The sequence below is a fragment of the Haemaphysalis longicornis genome, unplaced genomic scaffold (genome assembly GCF_048455015.1).
Source record: "Haemaphysalis longicornis isolate Haplotype H1 unplaced genomic scaffold, Haemaphysalis longicornis Haplotype H1 scaffold_2, whole genome shotgun sequence".
In the NCBI taxonomy this organism is placed as follows: domain Eukaryota; kingdom Metazoa; phylum Arthropoda; class Arachnida; order Ixodida; family Ixodidae; genus Haemaphysalis; species Haemaphysalis longicornis.
In genome coordinates this window covers 64,704,308-64,722,630 of record NW_027526295.1, presented here as the reverse complement: position 1 = coordinate 64,722,630, position 18,323 = coordinate 64,704,308, and the positions used below count along the sequence as shown (strand labels likewise).

General features: G+C 51.4%; 1 protein-coding gene across 1 annotated transcript in view; it reads left to right on the top strand.

Moving 5' to 3' along the window:
• Nucleotides 1-900: 900 nt before the first annotated feature.
• The window catches only part of LOC144168012 (calcium-activated chloride channel regulator 3A-1-like), a 95,049-nt gene continuing 77,626 nt past the window's right edge, over nucleotides 901-18,323 (top strand). The window contains exons 1-2 of the mRNA XM_077697108.1: nucleotides 901-1,056; nucleotides 5,111-5,408. Of these exons, the coding sequence (XP_077553234.1) occupies nucleotides 901-1,056; nucleotides 5,111-5,408 (454 nt within the window). The remainder of the gene's footprint in view (nucleotides 1,057-5,110; nucleotides 5,409-18,323) is intronic.

Sequence of the window (18,323 nt, the reverse complement as noted above, 5' to 3'; positions counted from 1 at the left end):
CTCAGGTTGCGACAAAATTGCGACAAACAGACTGCGGAATAATGTCTCAATTTTTTTATGGAGAATAATCATGTGCTGGAAAGTAGGCTGTATTCATCTGATTCGGCGCCCCGTTGTATGTGCGACATTTATTGGTTTCACTGCTTGTAAATAGTTCATTTGTGGATTTCATTGTCATTCCTCATACTTTCCCTATTCATTTCTTCCTCGTTTTGTCCCCAGCACCCTCCCCCAGAGGGAAGTAGCAGAAGGAGCAAGGTCAGTTTCTCTCTCTCTCTCTCTCTCTCTCTCTCTCTCTCTCTCTCTCTCTCTCTGCACTCTATGACTATGTTCTTTCTCTCACTGACTGTGTTACATAGCAACGCCGATCGACGCAAAAATTTTCCTTACATCCCCTATTTATTGTTCACGCAATAAAAATAGATTCCTAATTAATGAACGCACAAATACCAGACCCGTAAATTATTTATAATTTAAGTGAATCGATAGCCGGATTTCGACATTTTCACAAAAGTCATTTATTAATTCTTGATATTCTAGATACGTGAAAGGCTACTGCGTAACACAGTTGTCAAAAACTGGCAAGTTAGTCATTACTGGTGTATTATTACTTTGTCAACGGCTTTCAACCAGCGAACAAATGGCCACCTCTTTCTTGAATACGTACATAACCAATCAATAAATATATAAAACAATTGAACTAACTGATTGCATTCGTTGATCCCGGTCACAGCTGAATGCATTTTTAGCTTCCGTTTCAATAAAACAACACGACCGCTCAGAAGAATCTTTTATTACAACCGTAAATAGTTATTTCAACATTGCATGTCTACCACTCTTTCGGATGGCCTGTATTTATCACTTCCGTCTCGATGCCAGTTTCCTCCCAGGCTCGGGACAATGGGAAGGATGCTGCCCACTGCGGGTGCACTGCTGTGTCTGCTAAGTGCTGCTGCATCCGTTCACATCGACACGAAAGACGGTGGCTACAAGGACATCAGGGTCTCCATCAGTAAGGATGTTCCTTACGACGAGTCCATCCTTGATAACATCAAGGTCAGGAGACATTTTCCCTTCGTGGCCTGTATTGCGACACGTGGCATTTTAGCTGCGAAGGCTCCACATTTTCAGACATTAGCGCATCCACCGGGCCAGCGCAAAGGTTTCAGTCGCTCTAACGAGGACATGAACGAGTTTGAAGCGCTCAGCGCTACACACCCACATCACATGCCAAAGCTTTATTTGATTTGTGTTCAACCTCTTACAAAAGGGTATTCGCGCCTTCATGCATGTTTCCCATTTTTTTGCGTTAAGGCATACGAAGTTGTAACAGAACTGATTGTAGCAGTTGCTGGCTTATTTGGCCCATAGAACTAAAATGTTGGACCTCATATACTGCGGACTGGGCGGATTTTGATCTTTTTAAAGTCGATTGCCTCAAGCGCAGCTCTTCTCATAATTTGTTCCTATAACATTCCTAGCTGATCTTCCTCAACCTGTCGATCGTGTTGGACGCTCGTTTTTCTGTAAACTTTATTTTTGCTGTTTCAGCACCAAAGTTTTAAATATCTTCATAAAACGCACTTCAGCCCTTAGTACGCTTGCTGATAGGCCGATACACGCATTGAATGTTTTCCCTGCCTGTTGCAGACATGCAGAAAGCTATATAGTTAGCTGGTTACACCAAGGGTTTTTCGTATTAGCTTGTTTCAACCAATGCCTCCTTCGTTTTCTGTATTGCTTCTGTTGCGATTCTTTTAAACTGGCTACCGAATGCGCTTACTGGCGCAACGGAAATCAAGTGGGTCAATAAAAACTATAATAACTGTGTGACGTACCCCACGAAGCTAAGCACCGCGAATACTTCGAAGAATAACGGGAAAGCAAAATATTTGGGGTGAGTTTCTGTCATATAATTTGGCTACAGCGTCGATGTTTCCCAAGGCTATTACGTGGCCACCGAATAAAAGTGCTCTATTCTCTTAATGACCACTTTGTAAAAGCATTGCAGTTGCTTCACATAGTTGGTAAAAGCGTGCAAAGGGCAATTTAACGCATCCAGCTTTGGCCCATAGCTGCTCCTTCCTATACTTCATGTCCTCTTTCAAAGATTCAGCTCGTTATTGGCACCTTTTTTGCAAGGGTAAAATGGGCATGTTCGTCTCCTTTATGTAACACAACACAGGAGCGCGAATCTTGGAGGTGACCCGCCGCGGTGGCTCAGTGGCTAAGGCGTTGCGCTGCTGAGCACAAGGTCGCGGGTTCGTTTCCCGGCCGCGGCGGCCGCTTTTCTGATGGAGGCGAAAAGCAAAAACGCCGGTGTGTGCGAGATTTCGGCGCACGATAAAGATCCCCAGGTGGTCGAAATTAATCCGGAGCCCTCCACTACGGCGCGCCTCATCGCCTGCGTTGCGTCGGCGCGTTAAACCCCACAATCAATCAAAATCAAAATCAACGAATCTTGGAAGTGTAAAATAAAGAAATATAAAGCTGATTAGTGCAGACGAAATAGAATTTCAGCTCTCCAAGAGGCGGTAGAATCGTGTGTAGGTGGCAGCTGGAGCTGAAAATAGCTTCAATTTGTGTGCCAAGGGAAGCGCGTGTTCCATTCTTTCTTTCTATGCCGCCTGTGTTATCTCTTCTGATAGGGAGAGCATTCCGAACTTACGTGAACAGCCTAGAATAATCTTCTTTGTTCTGGATGTAAATCGACGGTTCGAGAAACACTCGCGCCGAAAGATAAAAGCCTGCAGAGCAGACGCCGCGGCTTTAATTCCGATCGTCGACGCTCGCCCGCACACGTCACTTTGTTGACTGCTGCTTCGCCGCCTGTGTATTTTAAATGCAGAGCATTTCTTAGCCTCGCCTCTTCCTGCGTCGGACGGCGTCCACAGCTCCGCGTCCGCAGCAGGTGCGCCTCTCCTCCTTCCCTCCTATCTCTCAACAGCAGCTGGCGCGCGCATTCGTCGTAGTCAGCCCGTTCGCTCCGTCGCGGTCTCGGCGTAACAGGTGCGTGATAGCAGCGCGGTGGGGCGTGGAAGGGCGCGCGCTGCTTGCGCATGCGCGCTCTCCTCCCGTACTGCTCTCCCTCTACTGCGTGCGCTGCAAATATAAAGCGGCTAGCGGTCGCTCGTGCTTCAGTCACTTCGTTGCTCCTTCCTTCCTTGGTTGACGCTCACTCCACCCTAACGCGACTTTACTCTCCTCTCTCTACCCCAAACCAACACCAACGCAACTACGACCCAACTACCCACCCTAACGCGACTTTACGCGGCGTTAACGACCCCCAATGTTCTGCATTTACTCGTGTTCCCCTCGCGGGAAGGCGCGGGAATTTTTTTTAATGCGGAGCATTTCAGTAACTCACGATGTCACCCGCGTTGACGTCCGTAGTCCGCATCGCTCCCCCTACACTATATAAAAAATAATACTTACCGGCGCCAGGTTTCTAAACCACGACTCTGCGGGCGGAACGCAAGGTACATGGTACTCTACCCACTGCGCCAGAAAGCCGACACAGAATGGAAGGTTACGAACACGCCTTATATATCCTTGACTCATTCAACCGTCGGCCACAGGTGAGCCCTCTCCCCCGCGTCCTCCTCGCCTTCTCTCCGCTCGCAACGCCCTCTCTCGCCGCGTTCGGTTCGGGCGCACAACAGGTGGGGACGTGCGCAACACCCTCTCTCGCCGCGTTGGGTTCGCGCTGAGCAACAGTCGGTTCGCGTGCAAGAACAGGTGGGGGCGCTCGCATCGCGCTCTCTCACCGCGGTCGGTTCGCGCTTAAACCACATATGTCGTTCGCGCGCGCTCCGGTCGCTAACATCTGTGGCGTGATCGTGACGTCAACATCACGCGTTCGTGTGGTGGCGCGATTTCGGCGCTATAACACTCTCTCGCGAGGGGCATTGGATTGGATTGGCTTGGATTGGCTTGGCTTGTCTTGGATTGGATTGGTTTGGATTGGATTGGACTAAAGTGGATTGTGTTGGATTGTGTTGCGTCATAGCCGCGCCACGTTGCGTCATAGCCGCTCCACGTTGCGTCATAGCCGCGGCAGGGGGTTCACGGCACGTTTCATGTTTCACCATCGACTTCATCGACAATGTCTACGCTGGAAGACAACAATTACAACAACCAATACGTAATCCACACGACTTGCAGGCGCGCCCCCCGCGGAAATGCTCTGCATTTGATCGTGTCCCTCGCGAGGGGGATGTTTTTTTTATTTTCAGAGCGGTCCCACGTCCATCTATCTGTCCGGGGAAGCTTTCGTCGCTTGTCATTGGCCCGACCGGTGACGTCACGCGGCCGTGACGTGTCTGCCCCCTCGTCCCAGCAGGGGACCTCCACTGGCTGCTGTAGACACCGCTCAATGCCTCGTTATTGGATGGTTTGTTTTAGGCTCGGCGCGTGTGACGACGCGGAAGGTCTGGTGCTCCCCTTTGACGGGCCAGCGAGACCGCAGCGCGCCCCTTGGCGCAATCGTAGACGGGAGCGGCGCTTGCCACGCCCCCTTCGCGAGCGTGCGCTGTGGCAGGAACTGGTCCGACGAAGAGAGTCTACGAGAGCCAGTGCCAACGATTGCCGACAATCCTCGAGCTTTTTTTAGTATAATTTGCCCACGGTTTTTACGTCGGAAAGCGAACGTTTGTTGAGGCTTATAACCAGGGGTGCAGTCGCGTGGAGCCCGCACTTCATGAAATCCTCAATGAGAAACGGATTTGCGTAGCTCCTGGAAGTGCGAACAAAGTTGTTTAGTTGCTAGGGGAGCACAAGTTCGCTCCAATAAACGTGTTTTCCTTCAAGACAACTGCGTCGTCTCTGGCTTCGTGACAATATTCATGCTTGCTATATACTGCTCATGACTTCTGACGCATTCAGTCATTGAGCCTTCCAGGGGCCGTATTCTTTGTCATTTTTTTTCTCTTGTGCTTGGTTGGAAAGGCGATCTGTGGCCGCTTCATTGGCCGCCAGGGCAGCTGTGTTTTTTGTGCGTTGTGTGGACCACAAAGTGCTTCCAGGTAGCTTAAGAAAACTTGATACCCTCGATTACCGTGCTATTCCGCACATATATGCTCCTGTTCTGAAATGATTTGGAAACACGCAGTCGCTGTTCCGGTCTTCCTCCGAGTTCCTCCACCGGGCCACCAACGGGCGCGTATACTTCAAGCAAGTAACCATCGAGGTCCCGCACACGTGGCCCATGAGGGACAGCGCCCGACCGCTGTCCCTCACCAGGTTCGACAGGAGCGACGTACGCGTCGACGTCCCCACCGAAGCACAAGGCGACATGCCGTTCACGCAGCAACTGATGCCCTGCGGCCAACCCGGGGATTTTATCCAACTTACACCAGGATTTTTGGCCCTGACACAAAATGCGACGGCTCAGGAGGCGCTGAACCCGGGTAAGTTGTAATTTCTTTGCCTTCATCATTTTTAATGACTGCAATCTTTCTTGGACTCCTTAGAACCCAAACATTTGGTGTCTGTCTGTCTGTCTGTCTGTCTGTCTGTCTGTCTGTCTGTCTGTCTGTCTGTCTGTCTGTCTGTCTGTCTGTCCTTCAATTGAGTAGTCTGACCAAAAGTTAAAGGAATACTTGAACGAAAGGTTTGTACAGGCAAACCTTTTCCAAACCCCTAAATCTGAAAACAGCACTTCATAGTTGTCAACTATGTTCAGCAAAAAGAAAGCATTCAGCTTAGTGAGGCAAAAGATCAATGCATAAGCGGTATTCGCCGTGTTCTTTCAATTGAAAATAGATGTATGCTTGATATTTGCGACAGCAAAATAAAAAAAGGCGTACGCGTTGAAAACCATCTGTGACGAAAAAAATACAAAAAGGGTTAGCGCTAGAGGTCGGGCCTCGTGGCGGTATCCCAATTACAGCAGTAACAGAAGGTTCCAAGAAATGACTCGCGAGCAGTGGAACTCAGGAAAGTTGAATTTACTTGAGCGAACCTCCACCATGTTTATCGTGGGAGAAACGATACGGGGGGAGCGTGAGAGGGGGGGGTGTAATATGAGGAGCGTTTTTGTGGCCGGAATGCCAGAATACTATCGTCCATCGACGGCATTTGCAGCCGAGTGAGCAAATACACTGTCACAGAATTGAGAGGTAATTGGCCGATGCTTCGGACGGGAGGAGCGACGAACAACTCCCCCGTATGTGCGAATTCGATGAGGTGGTTCGGACCTGCTAACCGGCGATAGGTCCACGCCTGATTGGCCGCTGGCGTGAGGCACGAGACGGGGCACGGGATAACCGTTTGAAAACAAAACACATTTACTTTCTCCACATACACAGGAAATCAAGAACAGGCTGACACAGAGGGTATGACGACTAAACAACTTACTGAAGTTGACACCCCGTTGGGGTCAGAGCTTCCAAGAAACCGACCCAGAGTACATTGATCACAATGAAGGAAACGGTACCCGCCGTTACGAGCCCAAGAAGGAGACGACACTAGATGAAGGGGATAGTAAAGTGCACAATAGGCGGGTTTGAAGGCTTCCCCCAGCTGCTAACAAAGGCCCGCGAGGACTGAAGGAGGCGGATAGAGAGGCCCGTGCAGTCCACTTAGAGAAGTACATCAGATAAGACGATTAGAAAGAGTCCGAAGAAGGGGGTGGTGGTGGTGGTGAAAACATTTATTGATCATTTGTTAGCCGAAGAGCAGCCTCTATGAGTGGGGTCCTCAGTCCAGGACTCCAATGGCGGACGCTATCCGGCGGGCCCGCTCGATCAGCCGTTGTTGGTCTTGCGGGGCAGTGCTGGACAGAGCAGCCTCCCAAGAGGAGAGGGTGGGGATGCTTATAGGGGTGAGCCCGTCTGGTGGACGCGGACACTCCCATACAGAGTGGTAGAGGGTGGGAGTGGGGCTCTGGCAAGCCGGGCAGTTGCCAGCGTATTGGGTGGGGTAGAAGAGGTGTTTGTGGTGTAAGTTTGGGAACGTGTGTGTCTGGAGCTGCCGCCATGACGTGGCGTCGGCGCGGGATAGGGAGTGGTGGGGTGGAGGTAGTGTTTTTCTTTGTGTGCGGTAGTAGGCGAGTGTGAGTGTATAGTTGAGAGGTTCGTGGGATGGGATGATGGAAGCTGATGTCTTGGAGCCACCCCGGATCTGTCTGTCCGCTTCCTCTGACGCCCGGTGGGTCATTTCTCGGGCGAGCGCGTGTGCGTGCTCATTTCCAGGAAGGGAGGCATGGCCAGGGGTCCAGACGATACGGATGAAGGGAAGCTTGGATGGATCGGAGTGTCGAAGAATGTTGTTTGCTTGGATGGAGAGGATTCCAGAAGAATATGCCCGGCAGGCGGCTTGCGAGTCTGTTATAATTGCCCAGGTTTCGTCGTCGTCAGCTTCCGCGGGTCGAGCGGTGGTGATGTGGGACACAGCCAATGCTATGGCTGTTTCCTCGGCCACCCTGATGGAATCGGTGCGTACAGAGCAAGTTGTTTGCGCATTGCCAGCAACTGCAGAGGCCACTGCCACTTTAGCGTTGGGGTTGGCTGGATAACTGGCTGCGTCGGTGTAAATCACATGTGGGTCCTGACCGTACCGGCGGGCTAGCGCTTCGACTCGGGCGCGGCGTCGGCCCTGGTTGGTTTCCGCGTGCATGTTCTTGGGGAGCGGGGCAACTTGTAAACGTGCACGAAGGACAGGGGCGAGAGCCACAGGGTTTGGTGGGAGAGGTGACGACGGCTCGGGGTATCCCAGGCTGGCGAGCACGTGACGACCGGTGCGGGTGGTGCTAAGGCAGATAAGCTGACCAGCTCGTTGTGCCTCAATAATTTCCTCTATCGTGTTGTGGACACCCAATTGAAGGAGACGTTGTGTAGAAGTGTAGGGGGGAAGACCCAGGGCTGCTTTGATTCCCGTCCGTAAGGCAGTGTTGAGGCGCTGGAGTTCGGAGCGCAGCAAATTGTGAAAGAGGACGTGGTAGGCAAGGCGGCTGATGAGTAAGGAATGAACTATGCGGAGGGTGTCTTCTTCCTTGAGGCCGGCCCGTCTATTGGAGATGCGACGGATCATGTGCGTGATTTGCGTGATTTGAGTTTTGAGGAGGTGAACTGTGTGCGTGGCGCGGCCGTTAGACTGTAGATGGAGTCCTAGGATTCGGACTCGGGTGACGCACGGGATCAAATTACTGGTAAGGTAAACGGATATTTCTGGCTTGGTTACTGGTCGCATGCGGGGAGGCAACACAAGAAGGCCGGACTTCTCCGCTGCGCAAGGCAGGCCCCCCAGAGAGGCATAGTTCAGAACTACATCTGCTGCCTCTTGCAGGGCGTCCTGTATTTGGCCGTCCGATCCGCGTGTTGCCCACATGGTCACATCGTCCGCGTACAGCGCGTGGCGAAGCTCCGGAATTGCGTTTAGTAGAGGAGGCAGCTTAGCCATGGCCACATTGAAGAGTATTGGGGATAGAACTGAGCCCTGGGGCGTTCCTCTTCCAGTCATTTGAAAGGGTGGTGAGCGGTGCTCACCTAACCCTATGGTGGCTGTCCTATCAGCCAGAAAGGCTCTGACGTAATTGTATGTGCGTTCTCCACAATTTGATGATGCCAGATTGTCAAGAATGAGGTCGTGTGCGACGTTATCAAACGCACCTTTTAGGTCGAGTGTCAGGACGGCGCGTGTTTGGGCTCTGTTGGGATGATCCAGGATGTCGTGCTTGAGTTGGAGGAGCACATCCTGTGTGGCCAGGTGGGAACGAAAACCGAACATTGTGTCGGGGAAAAAGTGGGTGGCTTCGAGATGTGGTTGCAGCCTAGCAAGGATTATATGTTCGAGAAGCTTGCCCAGACACGACGTAAGTGAGATGGGGCGGAGGTTGCCAAATGAAAGAGGTTTGCCCGGTTTGGGTATCAGGATGATGTCTGCGTGCTTCCATTCCTGTGGTAGAGTGCCCTTGCGCCACGCATCGTTGTAGTAAGTCGTCAACTGGGTTATGGCGCGGTCGTCCAGGTTGCGAAGTAACTTATATTGGATGCCGTTCGCTCCCGGTGCAGTGCTTTTTGTGAGGTGTTGAAGGGCCGCTCTCACTTCTGCCTCTGTGATGTCAGCATCGAGCAGGACATTCGTGTCAGAGGTGTCTGGGTAAGGCCGATACTGGAGGCGGGGACCGACGCTGATATAGCGCTGTTTCAGTGTAGCGAGAAGGGTATCTTTGTCAAGGTTTTCCCTGTGCAGTAATGTACGGATGGCTTTCGTGGTTTCTGTTTTGGTCTGCTTGGGGTCGAGGAGACTGCGTAGCAGCGACCATGTCTTTTCTGTTCCAAGTGTTCCTTGTCCCCGCACGGGGCACCTTGAGCAATCTTGGTGACGGTACTGGCGATACCGCGGACCCCCAGCCCCCATACTCACGCTGTATCCTACCGTGGCTAGGAGTTTTAAGGTGAAGGGTAGAAACCACAAACGGTGGCTGTCGGAGCCGTGGTCAAGCTCCGGCGGATGGGCTCCCTGTCTGTTTACCAGGCAGGGAGCTCCGGGACCTCTCTCGGCATCAGGGTAAACCGAGCGAAGGAAGTACCCCCGTTCCCTGCTTTTTTTCCATGCTGCATGGTTCTTTCAAAATTTTCTAAACCCATTGATCGGCCCCCCAAAAGGGGCCGCACCGAAGCGGACTTTCCCCCATTGCCTGCCCTATCGTTCCAAATACCTGACAACTTTCCCCGGTTCTTGATCATTGCATCCGAAGACAATCCAAAGCCAGTGACATCTACATCCGTTTTCTTAATAGCTAAGTGCATTGAACGTGTTGTGGGAAAACACTACAAAGCCAAGAAACTGACCTCTGGAGAGATCCTTGTAGAAGTAAACAACCCGGCACAATCAAAAAAGCTTTTTGAACAAACCCTCATTGGCGACCTGAAAGTCAAGGTCACTCCCCACCGAACGCTAAATACATCCCAAGGTGGAATATCCGAATCTGATCTCTGCAATGAAACTGACTCTGACATCCTCGAGGGCCTGCGCGACCAGGGCGTCATTGCAGTAAGGAGGATCACTATGCGTCGAGAAAATCAGGAAATCAAAACCAAACACGTTGTCCTCACCTTTGACCGCAGTACCTTACCCGAATTTGTGAATGCAGGCTTTCTTCGATGTACCGTCCGACCATATATCCCCAACCCGCGTCGGTGCTTTAAGTGCCAACGTTATGGGCAGAGTACTAACAACTGCCGTGGGCGTTTAACGTGTGCGAAGTGCTCAGAGCACGACCACGCCAAAGAGAATTGCAACAGCACTTTGATTAAGTGTCCGAACTGCAGTGGCCCGCACACAGCGTACTCAAGGACGTGTGAAACATTCAAACTTGAGAAGAAAATGCTCAGTCTTAAAGTCAGCGAGAACATCTCTTACCTAGAAGCGCGTAAAAGGCTCAGCGCCTTTGCTTCTGCGAAGTATGCCGACGCAGCTCGCCGGGGGGCGGAGCGGCGTCTTGTCACTGCGGCCACCCAGTACTGCGAAGCAGACTTGGTGCCGCCCCAGCCCCCCAAGGGGCTACCTAAGGCAGCCCAACCAGCTGACACAACACCTGTGGCACCCGCAAGTGTTGCGTCGGCCACGAACGCCAGGAGTGACGGCTCTGCCGTTGGTCCCCTTCTTCCGGCTACCAGACCTCAGGTGGCCACGGATGTAGATGTGGCGGGTCCTTCGACCGCCTCTGCGTCCAACACGCAACAAACGATGGTGGGAGGAAATCCTTCCACCACTTCGAACATATTCCGTGTCGGGGGCCGCAAGGACTCCATCTCGTCGCTGTCCCAGCACTCAGACGAGGACATGGACATGACACCGTCTCGGCCAGCACCAAAGGTGGTGAAAGAACAGCGCTCCATGGCGGGGCGGGGAAAAAAGCCAGCAGCCCCCCGTGTCACTGGCCCAGATCATACCTGAGTGTGGTAGGTGATACATCCATCCCTAGTCTTCACCAGCCAAAATCTTCTTTAAACATTTATGGTAGCACAAATAGTTACGCAGTGGAACTGTAGAGGATTAATTAAAAACCTAGATGATATATATGAAATCCTACACAAAACTCAAACAACTGTCCTGTGTTTACAAGAGACTCACTTGAACTCTAAGCATACCAACTTCCTAAACCAATACTCAGTATTTAGAAAAGACAGAGACAGCTGCTCGCACTGCTCTGGTGGCGTGGCAATAGTTATACAAAAAGCTGTCCCTTGTCAATCTATCCATTTGCGCACCGGCCTAGAAGCGGTTGCTGTTCGGGCAATTATCTTCAATAAGTTAACAACAATTTGCTCACTGTACATTCCCCCTGAATATCGTCTGTCCAGTTACGAATTTGAGTCCCTTATAGATCAACTGCCAGAACCGTTTTTACTAGTTGGTGACCTTAATGCGCACAGCCCACTATGGGGATCGGAACGCACAGATTCCCGGGGCCGGTTGATAGAAAACTTTCTCTTGTCATCCGGAGCTTGTCTCTTTAACAAAAAGCAGCCGACATACTACAATATAGCACACCACACATATTCACACATTGATCTTGCTATAGGCTCCCCCGTTCTTTTTCCATCCATCGAATGGGAAGTGGGTACGAATCCCTACGGGACCGACCACTTCCCTGTCACCCTCAGATATTTAGAAAAATGCCCCTACAGTTACACTTCACATGAAAAGTTTAAAGAAGCTGGTGCCGACTGGGCAACGTTTAAAGAGATGTCGAAACTTACTTACACATCAATAACACACTTAGGTATTGGTGAAGCGTGCTTCTTCATCACAGCACATATACTTGATGCTGCTAGCGTTTCTATTACCCAGACCTCCGGTACCACACGTAATCTTCAGAGGCCCTGGTGGAATGACGATTGCAAGAAGGCCAGAAATGCTCAGAATAAGGCCTGGGGGGTCCTCCGCAGGTATCCTACTACAGAAAACCTAATTTCCTTCAAGCGCGCAAAAGCCATGGGACGGCGAATCCGACGTCAGGCAAAAACAGATAGTTGGAGGTCTTTTCTATCATCAATAAATTCCTACACAGATGCGCGCAAAGTTTGGAACAGGATACGGAAACTGCAGGGGCAGAAAACATATGTCACACCTCTTGTCAGCTCCACTGGCGATACACTTGAAGACCAAGCAAACACCCTGGGGCAGCACTTTGAACATATTTCCAGCTCCTCCCACTACACTGAGACATTCCTGCGATACAAAGAATCTATTGAAAGAAAGCCTACTCGTGACAACAAGAAATCGAATGACGGGTATAACTCTCCTTTTTCGCTGCGGGAACTTATGGTAGCCCTCAACACATGCCGTGCTTCGGCGCCAGGAGCTGATAAAATAACATACACAATGATTCAGCACCTGCACATGGATACCCTCAATACTCTTCTCTTCTTGTACAACAAGATATGGTGTGCTGGGTACTTTCCTCATGCTTGGAAAGAGGCAATTGTGTTTGCTGTATTGAAAGAGGGGAAAGATGCCTCTTCTGTGGCAAGCTATCGCCCTATTGCTTTGACAAGCTGCTTGAGCAAGCTCTTTGAAAAGATGATCAATAGACGGCTTATCTATTTCTTGGAATATCATGGTGTCCTTGATAGCTGCCAGGCAGGCTTTCGCTTGGGCAGGACAACAACTGACAATCTTATAGCTGTTGAATCTTATGTTAAAGAAGCTTTTGCCCATAAGCAACACTGTATATCTGTATTTTTTGACATCGAAAAGGCCTATGACACCACTTGGCGGTATGGCATCCTGCATGACCTTAAATCTTTCGGCATTTGTGGAAACATGTTAAACACAATGGAAAGCTACTTATCAGATAGAACATTCCGGGTACGAGTTGGTGCAGCATTATCCAGGACGTATACACAAGAAAATGGCGTTCCCCAGGGTGGAGTACTTAGCTGCACACTTTTCATTGTAAAAATGGATACGTTAGGGAGAGCACTGCCACCCACCATTTTTTATTCAATCTATGTAGACGATGTTCACATCAGCTTCAGGTCATGCAACTCCTCTATCTGTGAACGGCAGATCCAAGTTGCAGTGAACAGACTAGCCAAGTGGGCAGACAAAAATGGTTTTATCCTAAATCCGCAGAAAAGCACTTGTGTTCTCTTTTCCAGGAAGCGTGGGATCCATCTGCAACCAACCATACAACTTAAGGGAGTTGACATACCCGTAAAAAGAGAACACAAGTTTCTTGGAGTAGTTTTAGATGATAAACTTACATTCATCCCACACATTAAACAACTTAAAATGAAATGCATGAAGACTATGAACATCTTAAAAGTCCTTTCCCGCCAGTCATACGGTGCAGATACAACATGCCTTTTACGTGTTTTTAACAGTCTTGTCAGGTCCCGTATAGACTATGGAAGTGTAGTGTATGGGTCTGCCTCAAAAACAGCTCTAAAAATGCTGGACACAGTGCTGCACTTGGGGCTCCGCCTGGCGTCCGGGGCTTTCCGGTCAAGTCCTATTGAAAGCCTCTATGCAGAAACGGATCAGTGGTGCTTAGAGCACCAGCGTACATACATGGCACTTTTGTACTGCGTAAGGGCAACATCCTTAAATAGTCATCCGCTAAATGCTATTCTTGAAAACAAAGCGTCCGAAAGGCTGTTTTTGAGCCGTCCGTCGCTTCCTCTGCCTTTCTCTATCCGAGTGAAGGTGGATGCGGAGGAACTTGGGGTTATTTTATCAGAATCTTACAAAGCTGACTTCGTTGAGTTCATGCCGCCTTGGCAACTGCGCCCTGTCACCTGTGACATGTCGTTCAAGGAAATTTACAAAAAACATTCACCCGCAGACTCATCCGACAACACTTCCTGCACTTGCAAAACAAATTCCCGTACACTGCCTTTTACACAGATGCCTCCAAAACTGCCACTGCTGTGGCATGTGCTGCACACGGTCCCAACTTTGCCAGCACAAGGACACTAAACAGAAACACAAGTATATTTACGGCTGAGGCACATGCTATATTAATTACGCTAGAACACATATTACAAACAAAGACACAACAATCCATTATATACACAGACTCATTGAGTGTTGTGACAGCACTGCATTATGGAAAACCTAGTAGGAACATTGTGCTGAACAGATTAGTTAAAGAGATAATGGCAGCCTACGCTTTAAAACAGGTCATAGTCGTGTGTTGGGTGCCTGGACACAGTGGCATTCCTGGTAATGAACTCGCAGACCAGAGCGCCGCTGCGGCAGCACTTCGCTGCAGCGTCGACGTTCAGCAGCTTCCCTATCTTGACTGGAAACCATTCATTCGAAGGGCAATCCGACAACGCTGGCAGCAACACTGGGACACTCAGACAGATAACAAACTCCACACTATAAAACCCCAATTAGGCAGCTACTACACAGAAAAACACAACTGAACAACGGAAGTATACATGTGCAGATTACGAATAGGTCATACATACGCTACTCACTCGCACCTTCTGCAGGGCAAACCACCGCCACAATGCGACAGGTGCGGACATCGCCTATCCGTCAGCCATGTCTTAGTTGAGTGTGGGTACTTCCACAAGGCAAGGAAAAAGCACTTCCGGGAACTTTACACTCACATGATTCCTCTTCATCCCTCGATGTTTTTAGCTGATCAACCCTTAATTCCAAGTAAACGCCTTTTTGCTTACCTGGGAGACATTGGCTTTTTAAACCGCATATCATACCACGTGTAACCTCGGGACCCCTCAGAGTGGGAGGACGCTATGAGTGTCTATTTATTTTTTACATTCTTACCCTGCCATTCCCATTTCCCCAATTTTATTGTTGTTTTAAATGAGGGGCTGTATACACCCCCCCCCACTAACCTCTTTTAAAATCGTCACATTTACAGCACCATTTTATTAAAACATCATTAAAAATGATCAACCATTGCATTGGCGCTCTTTGGCCATCGTTGCCCTTGCGCCATAAAACAAACAGATACAGAAGTGTTCCTTGTAGCTGGTTGCAGAAATTTTGCCAGTTGGCCCGTGTCAACTCTGCTGCGTAGCGTTCGGCTTCGGCGGTGAGCAAGGCGATCCGTTTACGAAGTTTCCGATTGTGCCTTTGCCCTCGCCATCGTTTGCTGAGGCTACGGCGGGCATCCAAAATATGAAGAAGGTGGCTGTCCACGTCTGGCATGTGAGCTGTTGTTTGTACGGTTCTAGTAGTGTCTGCCAGATCACTTTGAATTTGTTTAATCCACTCTGGGAGGGAAGGAAGAGGCGATTGCTCGGGGTCTCCAGTAGTTGACGCAGGGTCAGTGTCGGGTGAGCTATCGCCACTCGGTTGGGCACGACGCTTTCGGAAGGTGACCCAGCCGGTGATTGCGACCGATCTGTTGGAAACCTTGGCGCCGAAGTCCGCTATCTCAGTGAAGAGGATGCAGTGATCACTGCCGAGTGTCTCCCCAAGGTTAGACCACCTGTGGCTGCTGAGGCCATGGGTTAGAGTGAGGTCCGGACATGTATCCCGTGTAACGCTGTTACCCATGCGAGTGGGCTGGCCAGGTTCTGTAAGAACCGTAAGATGGCACCTGGCTATTGTCAGTGCTAGCTTTCGTCCCTTGGGAGTTTCTGTCATGTAGCCCCAAGTAGGGTGTGCCGCGTTGAAGTCGCCCACTATAAGCACGGGGCTGTTGGTCCGTTTTGCTAAAGAGAGGGTGCTGTCGAAGAGGTGGTCAAATGTGTCTCGTCTGGCCTGGGGCGTACTGTAAATGTTAAGGACCTATACACTTGTTTGCTTGGAGGTATTCGGGATGATTTCTAGTAATACGTGCGGGATGTGATGGGGACTGCTTGGAGAGTGATCAATGACTGCAATCCTCTTGTCTGCAAATGTCGTCACTAGAGGCGCCTGGTCGTCATTTCTGGAGTTCGAGTACGGAGAGTAGCCTGGTAGGGTGGGATCGCTTATGACTTCTTGAAGAGCAATTACGTCCGGCGAATTTGAGTGCGTGGCTATATATTGCAAAAGTGACCCTTTCTTGCGGCGGTAGCCTCTACAATTCCATTGCCAAATGCGCAGGGGTTCAGGCGTATGACGGGTGTGTGGCTTTGGTGGTCTCGACTTGCTAGCCGTGTTGAGGGGGTGGCTGGGCGTAGTTTAGAGCATTGCCGGGGCGATCCGTCGAGGGTGTGAGGCAGGGGTGGACGCGGCGTAAGTCTCGGTGATCTCTGTCTACTCCATGCGTGTCTACGGGCAGAGTAAGTGGGAGAATCGGCTGGGGTTGAGCTTGTTTGAGCACCTCGCGGATGGCATCAGTTACGAGGGTTCGGAGTTCGTTCTGAAGGGACTCGTGATGCTTCCGCAGCTGGCTCCGGATTTCATCAATGGTGGCGGTGTAGTGCTGTAAGGCTCGTGTGTGTTGTTGACGGAGCTCGTCGACGTCTGCCTGCAGTTTTTGTATGGTGGCCGTGAATTGGGCCTGGAGATCGGTTCGCATCGCCTGGAGCGCATCGGGTATTGGGGGTGCGTGTGTGGGTGTGGGGCACGGTGTTGTGATGGGGTGGGACGAGGAGGTGTAGTTAGAAGGGAGGGGAGGAAACTGCTCTGTCCAGCTCACCTTGAGGTTGGTGCTCTGCGGCCGGAAGTTAGGTGGAGCTTGGTTTCCGCGGCTGTCGCTGGCCTCCCGGCTGCACCCTGGTACCCTGGATTGGCCGTGGCTCGCTGACCGGCCTCGGTCCCCGCGTCTCCGGTCGTGACTGTTGCTGTGACCGCACGAACGGGAATCCGTGGACGGTAGCTCCGAATCGGCAAGCGGGCGCTCGGTGGTTGCACAGGACTGCAGGGATCCCTGGGTTTGATGGGCAACAGTTTCACCGGTACAGTCAGTGGTGTTACACTGTTGGGTAGTGGCGGGAGGGAAAAATGGTGGCGAGCGGTTTGTCGATGCCAAGGATCGAAGAACATGCGTCTTGTTGTAAGGGCGTCGTTGGCGGACCGGGCAGCGGGGATCCGTGGCCGGGTGGTCTGCATGGCAGTTGGCGCAGCGGGGAACGCACACGTGATCTGGCACTGGGTTCACCGTCCCACAAGCGCTGCACCTGTGCGTGTCCGGACTCGGGCAGACGTCACCTCGGTGGCCGAGCTTAAGGCATATCCGGCATACCTGGTGGCGAGGTTGAAATACGCGGCAACGGTATTCTCCCCCGTAATAGTTGACGTAATGAGGCACACGAAGACCCGCGAAGGTGAGAAGGGCGGTGGTAGATTTTCCCATCATCCTGGCGTGGATTATTTCAGCGTTTGGTGACCGCAGATGCTCTAAAGTTCGTCGGTGGTTGTGTTGGCCGCAATTCCCGTGATTATGCCTTTGCTTGAGTTGTCTGGGACAGCAATGTAAGCGGTGACTTCATACTGCTTGCTCTCCATGTTAAGGGTGGTGATTTGCTGGATTTTCTTAGCGATGTCCAGGTCCGGGGTACTCACTACGACCAGGTTTTGGTCCCTTCGGATGCGAAAAGTGATGCGGTCTTGTGTTGCGTCGGATATCTGCGCTGCGGCACTTATTGCGTTGGTGACACACTGAATGAGCCACTGGGCAAGGATGAGGCCAGTACGGGGTCGAATGACCACTTTGTAATCCTCAAGCGGGAGAGGTGGCAGTCGCGGTTGGTGGGGTAGGCGCTTGTCCGTTCGGGAATGATGCTGCGGAGTGGTGCAATTCGGTAAGGATCCGTGTTGCTGGTGGGAGGGTTGACCAACAAGATGGGACTGCTGTTGTCGGAGGCGCCTCTGGTTGTTACGGCTTACGACTTCGGTTCACGTGGGAGCTATACGTGCCGGCCGATCTTCAATACCAGCGGGGTCATCGGATAAAATATGAGGATCAGAATTTCCGTGCTCAGTTTCCATTTCCGCAGGGCGCTGGGCGTCGGAGGAGGTCCCGCGGAGCGCGCGGACGGGAAGGCCGCGCGGGGGAGCCTGCTCGACCGGTTGGGTCACTGACCCTGACGGAGGGGACGGAGTGGGCACCGCCGTCGCCGCGCCCGGTGGGGTTGTGGAATGCGCCGAGGCTCCGTCGGCTCCGTCGGTAGAGCCGATGTCGTGGGTAGGCTTAAGGGAAGCGGCGGCACACTCACACTTGTTGCAGGTAAAACGCCGCTGTCCAGACACCAGCATGGCCAGCTCTTCATCTGGCCAGGTCACACACTTTACATGCACTCGACTTTCACAGTCGGCACATCGGAGAAACTTTTGTTTCCAGTAAAAACACTTCGAGCACAGGGAACACGCATCCGTGCTCGGCGCCATCTGGCGGGCGCTCCTTCGAAGAAGGGTGGAGATGGGGAGGACATCTTAGCTGCGGTCCGGCTGATGATCTC